The sequence below is a fragment of the Crinia signifera genome, chromosome 11, assembly GCF_055691185.1.
Source record: "Crinia signifera chromosome 11, ASM5569118v1, whole genome shotgun sequence".
Lineage (NCBI taxonomy): Eukaryota > Metazoa > Chordata > Amphibia > Anura > Myobatrachidae > Crinia > Crinia signifera.
The window spans coordinates 117739202-117745201 of NC_139227.1; the positions used below are offsets into that span (position 1 = coordinate 117739202).

Consider the following 6000-nt stretch of genomic DNA (forward strand, 5'->3'; position numbering starts at 1 on the left):
ATTGAGTGTTCCTTAATATGTGTTCCCTCATACTAAGGTGGCCATAAATGTTAGTGGTTTTGCTGCAGTGATGATTGTTCATATATTGAGCAAAAGGGTTTGGTTTGGTTTTGTATGATTGTAGCTCCGCTAATTTATACTGTGACTCCTCTTTCCAGGGCGTTTGACAACGTGTGTGACCAGTTTTGGGAGCAGATGAACGAGGCTATTCTCCAGCATAACACTACGAGAGACCTGGGCAACGAGAGGCCTGGGTGAGACGAGACAATAAGATGATTCTAGTGGGCCAAAATGGTGGAGGACTGTACAGTGGCCTGTGTGGGACTAATACGTGGAAGTGGCTTTGTTTATACCAGGCCCCACCATTGAGTGCTTGCCAATGGGATCAGGGTGGCCAGATTTTTCATTGAATAGAGGGATGCTTAGAGGAATTGCAGTAGGATATAAACGACGCAGGTGGAGCGCTACAGTACGCAATGCATTTCCATACTGAGCACTGATATCCGTATATCTGGGAGAGAGATAAAGGGGTAAGATGTATAAAGCAGTGATAAGGGAGGAGGAGTGGCCCATGGCAACCAATCAGCACTGAAGTAACATCTATAATTTGCATAATCTAACATTATACAGAGCAGCTGATTGGTTGTTATGGGCCACTCCTCCTCTGACTCTCTTCTCCTCCCTTATCACTGCTTCATACATCTATCCCAAAGTACCAACTAATCAGCTCCTAACTGTCATTTTAAAAACAGCCCCATATACTGGCCTGATCACGAGGCTATGGGATACGGTCACTAGGTCGACAAGCATTAGGTCAACATGGGGAAGGTCGACAGTCAAAAGGTCGACGTGTGGTTTTTATGGGACCGGACATGTGCCGACAGGCGGTATTTCATGCCCTACCAGCCACTAAGGCGTGGTGAGAGAATAAAATAATATAATAGTGAGCCATGCGAGGGAACACTGTGCTACATTCCAGTGTCCATGTGGACATTCGTGACAACAAAACGTGAAAAACCCCATGTCAACCTTTTCACGGTCAACCTTCCCCATTTCTAATACTTGTGTCGACCTAGATGCTGTCTATCCAATGATCCAATTCCGAGGTTATCTCCTGTCTGGGATACTAAATACTGTATATTTCTGGTTAAGGAGACTCATAGGAAACATTGTCCTCTTCCCTTCCTTTCCCAGGACCACCCGTGCCCCCTGGAGACAGACAGACAGAGACATGGGTCTGATGAATGCCATCGGCCTGCAGCCTCGCAATCCAAGCACTTCAGTGACCTCCCAGGGCACCCAGACTCCAGCCCCGCAGCTACAGAACGCAGAGACGCAGACTGAGCGGGAGGTGCCAGAGACTCGAGCCGCTGCTCCAAGTGCCGAGGGTAAGGTCACAACACAAGAGAAATGCAAGCCGCATCATTGGGATCGGAGTACGGAGGCGTATAAATCCCCAGTGTTGGCGCAACATTATATATATATATATATGTATATGTATGTATATATATATATATATATATATATATAATGGTCTGGGGCAGTTGGTACCGCCACTGTCACAGAAGTCACCGGCAGTGTACTCCTGGGGCTTGCACTCGGTGGTCTTAGTGGGGGAAATGTGTGTGGGTTCCGCTTGGTGCAGAGGGGCAGCCTCCACTTACAGCCTGCTAAATCTTATCCTCTCCTCCGTCCCATCACCAATCCTTCGCTCGGCTGTCTTATGGTGTTACCGCTGCAGCGTCCCTCTTCTGGATCATGTGACATGTAATTTCCGGGTTCTAGACAGTACTCCAATAGTTCTGAGCCGCTGTTTTAGGTAGGGAATGGAGCACAGTAAACCTATTTGAATGCAATATAATATATGCATATAAAGCTCTCTGCTGAAACACAGCGCAGAACCTCTGTGCATGGCGTTTGTTATAGAATCTCGCTCGACGGGACCCATGGTAGGGAATGGTTTCATTAACATGCAAGTCCTTCATTATACCGCGGTGCCCCCTGTTAGACTGGTAGCAATCAGAAGGCAATGAATTGTGCGTGGAACACCCCCCCCCCCCCTTAGGTGACTTCTGGTTCCATCTGTAGTCTCTTTACACTTTTTACTACGAAGGTGGGACTCTCTCTTTAATCCTTGACCCCCTCCCTTCACACTGCAATGGAGATTTATTTTATTCTATCTTTCCATCAGTTTCCACCAATGATCAAGTGGCCCAGTCCAGCAGCACTTCGGACGGCACAGCTGCAGCAGAGTTGCAAGAAGGGAACCTGGAGTCCGCAGATGTGTCTGGCTCAGGTAGGATCGGGTAAATCTCGGCCTCTATTCTCACACTTACTTCTACACTCCTGTAAGGATTTACAACCATCGCTGTGCTTGGCGTAAGCACTCTGATCCCTCCACCTTGGTTCTGCTTGTAAGGTCAAATTTCAATAGGCCCGACCTCTATTGGTTGACATGGTTAAAAAGTCAACATGCACTATGTCGACATTAACACAAGGTTAACACAAGCTGTAGGTCGACATGGCAATGTTTGACATGTGAAAATGTCGATGTGAGGTCTTTCAGATAACTTCATACTGCAACTTAGACCGCAGCATGGCGAGGGTGCACATCACACTAATGGGCTGTTATGTCGACATAGACACCTTAAAAAAAAAAAAAAAAACATGAAAAACCTTTCCTTGTTGACCTATTGCTTGTGTCGATTTTAGTGCATGTTGAAATTATTTAATTTTTTTTGACTGTCGACCATTCATGGTCCATAATGATTCACACCCCTTCCTCGCATTCCATTAGTTTGGCATGTCCAAACTGTGGCCCCTCCAGCTGTTGTGAAACTACATATCCCAGCATACCTTGCCATAGTTGTAGCATTCCCTAACAGTAAAACTCTGGCAAGGCATGATGGGACTTGTAGTTTCACAACAGCTGGAGGGCCACCGTTTGAACATTCCCGGTTTAGAAGTATTGAATTTATTTTGTGTCCGTGGCGGGTCACTTCCCCGAACTTGTCAGCTCTCCTCTTCAGCACATCACGTCTTATACCGGCACTTTTTATGCTTCTCTCTCTATTGTACTACAGCCCCTCTCTTCCCTCACACTCTGCCCCTTCATGTCCGACAGGAGAGGGTCAGGAGGATGCTCTGAGCAGAATCCAGCGGCTGATGGCTGAAGGAGGAATGACTGCAGTGGTCCAGCGAGAGCAGAGCACAACCATGGCATCCATGGGAGGCTTCGGCAACAACATCATCGTGAGCCACCGAATCCACCGTAGCTCTCAAACGGCAGCTGACCCCGCCTCTCGCACCTCCACCCCGCGCTCTCCGCAGCCCTCCACTTCTAGAGAAACCGTGGCAGAGCTCCAACGGCACCTTTACCCCCTCCAGCCAAGACGACCCCTGCTCCCTGAGCCAGTCCCACTGACCAATAACAACAACAACAACAATGGTGATCTTAGCATGCAGCCCACGAGCAGCACCTTTCCCGGTGTGGAAAGGTAGAGACGTCGGGCTGGCCCACCTGGTACTGCTGTAAGGACAGACTCTTTCCCCCCCCCCCCTCTCGCGGTGGGGGGGTACTCTCAAGCTGGGGACTATGGTGCTATAGACTTGGAGAGGAGTTTTATTTGAGAGCTGACCCCTCCAATGTGTGGAGGGGGAGGTGCAAGAGCTTAGGATGAGAAGTAAAAAATAAAATCGCAGCTGGCCTTTCTCACACTGCCCCTTCTCTACACCCCCCATCGTCTTTGTCTAGCAAAGAGGAAACATCTCCCAGACACTTTTATAAAGAAGGGTTTCGGTCTTGCTGCCTTGAAGCTGAACTTCAAGAAGGGAAGAGTAGAATCTACCAGATTCCTGGTTCCCATTGAGGTTTTTATTTGTTTTTTGTTTTTTTTTCATAGGTATATTGGGCACGGCGAAGGAGTTAGCACTAATCTTTCCCATGTCAATTTCAAGGCGCTGCTATGAGACTGTTACTGCCCTTGACGGAAGTTCAAGGAGGGATGCATGCACTACCGGGAAGAGTGGGGGCTTCCCAACCGTACCAGGCATGCGTGTCCGGGTGCTCTGCACCTCCTTTCAGATGCAGCAGGGCCCACCGTACACGCTGCCTATTGTCAATGAGGGGGGCGGTCAGTTTGCCCCCGTCGCACACACAACAACAGCAACACAAGATTTGTCCAATAAGAACACGTAGTCATTCTTCTTGCAGTGGTCACATGTCCCATAAATCGGCCCATTCACTAAGCTGATTTTTTTCCGGTTGCCAAATAGGTCCAGAAATACGCTGCGGTCAGACTTCTCATACCGGCTTTTTTTTTCTTTCCTTTTTTTTTCTTTTTGTCGTTTTGCAAGCGTGACCTGTATACCCTGGCAGGTCTATAACCGCTCAGTTGCTTTTTTAACCCTCTGTCTGCAATGTGTGGATGACTTGTGCCCCATCCCCTCCCCTCCGATGCTTTGTATAAATCTGTCAGCCCAAATTCTTACCAAAGGCCAGTAGCGCAGCTCCCGTGTTATTCCTTCCCTGCCAGAGCAATCGGCAGCTTACAGGAGACGCACTTGGCAGTGGCAAGGGTAATGCCAGCAGCTGCAACCTTTTAACCCCTGTAGTTCAGCCTCTATCTGACGCAAGGGGAGCTCACCCAAACACCCACTAGCGCACACACGACAGGCTGCGCAGCCGGGGCCTTCTCTCCAGCTGCAAAGTAGATGTTGACAGTATTAAAAGTGAATGTTACAGAAGGGACCGGGTTACATATTAAAGCTCTTGCATGACAAATACTATTGAAATAAAATATGATGCTACCCCCTCTTATTTAACTATGCAGCCTGCGGTACTTTAATTCTGCCCCCCCTCGCTGGCTGCTCCTGGACTACCGAACACTGGCAGGCAGGATGCACACATCAAGTGCGTTGTCTCAAGAGATATAGCTGAACTCCCTTGTCCGGGGCTGTCTGTGCCCTTCCTCTCCCCTTGAGTGTTTGCAACAGCCTGCTCAGCATTGCCCGACACACAGAACTAATGCTCCTATGGCTGTATTAATGGTACCCCAGAGCATTGCTGCAATAATGGCTTTACTCTAGCGTTTATGGCAGAACCTTGCTTTAATTCCAGCTGTATCATTTATAGCATTGCTGCAATGTATTCTGTAGCCGTGAGTACGGGAGGATCACCCTTCAATACTTTGTACCCCCACCCCTGTCAGAGCTTCACTCCAGTGCCCTGCTGTAACATTATAAGAATTACAGAGCCTCGCTCCAGTAATCTGTAATGCTTCATTGGTTTGCTCTTATGTGTAACACTTTTTTTCACGGTGCTGTGCAAAAAGCATCATTCTAATAACCCATTGTGACCTTTAGGGCATGATTTGATCCATGTAACAATTGTTGAATCTGCAGAGCATTACGCCAGTAAAAACCCTGTGACACCAACGGAATTCTTTTTGTTTCTGTGTTTTGATTTCGGTCCTGTTAGTACAGATCAAAGATCGTGTGACAGGTTTGCCGGTGAAAACTGCAATGTCACACGACGACACGCTCCAGGTTTTTTGAGGAGAGTTGCAGTGTGTGACATGACACACTCCAGGTGTGCTGAGGAGAGCTGCAGTGTGTGACATGATGACACACTCCAGGTGTGCTGAGGAGAGCTGCAGTGTGTGACATGACACACTCCAGGTGTGCTGAGGAGAGTTGCAGTGTGTGACATGACACACTCCAGGTGTGCTGAGGAGAGTTGCAGTGTGTGACATGACACACTCCAGGTGTGCTGAGGAGAGTTGCAGTGTGTGACATGACACACTCCAGGTGTGCTGGGGAGAGCTGCAGTGTGTGACATGAGGACATGCTCCAGGTGTGCTGAGGAGAGCTGCAGTGTGTGACATGACACACTCCAGGTGTGCTGAGGAGAACTGCAGTGTGTGACATGATGACACGCTCCAGGTGTGCTGAGGAGAGTTGCAGTGTGTGACATGACGCGCTCCAGGTGTGCCGAGGAGA

General features: G+C 48.6%; 1 protein-coding gene across 4 annotated transcripts in view; it reads left to right on the top strand.

The window, feature by feature from the left end:
* Positions 1-5436, top strand: part of AMBRA1 (autophagy and beclin 1 regulator 1) — a 77116-nt gene extending 71680 nt beyond the window's left edge. For 2 of the 4 annotated variants that reach the window (XM_083164484.1, XM_083164483.1), the window contains exons 16-19: positions 159-254; positions 1195-1388; positions 2192-2296; positions 3125-5436. In XM_083164484.1, coding sequence (XP_083020610.1) covers positions 159-254; positions 1195-1388; positions 2192-2296; positions 3125-3501 — 772 coding nt within the window. In that variant the 3' untranslated portion in view covers positions 3502-5436. Of the gene's footprint in view, positions 1-158; positions 255-1194; positions 1389-2191; positions 2307-3083 lie in introns of all 4 variants that reach the window. The other 2 variants (XM_083164486.1, XM_083164485.1) reach the window with 2 other exon arrangements.
* The last annotated feature ends 564 nt before the right edge of the window (positions 5437-6000 follow it).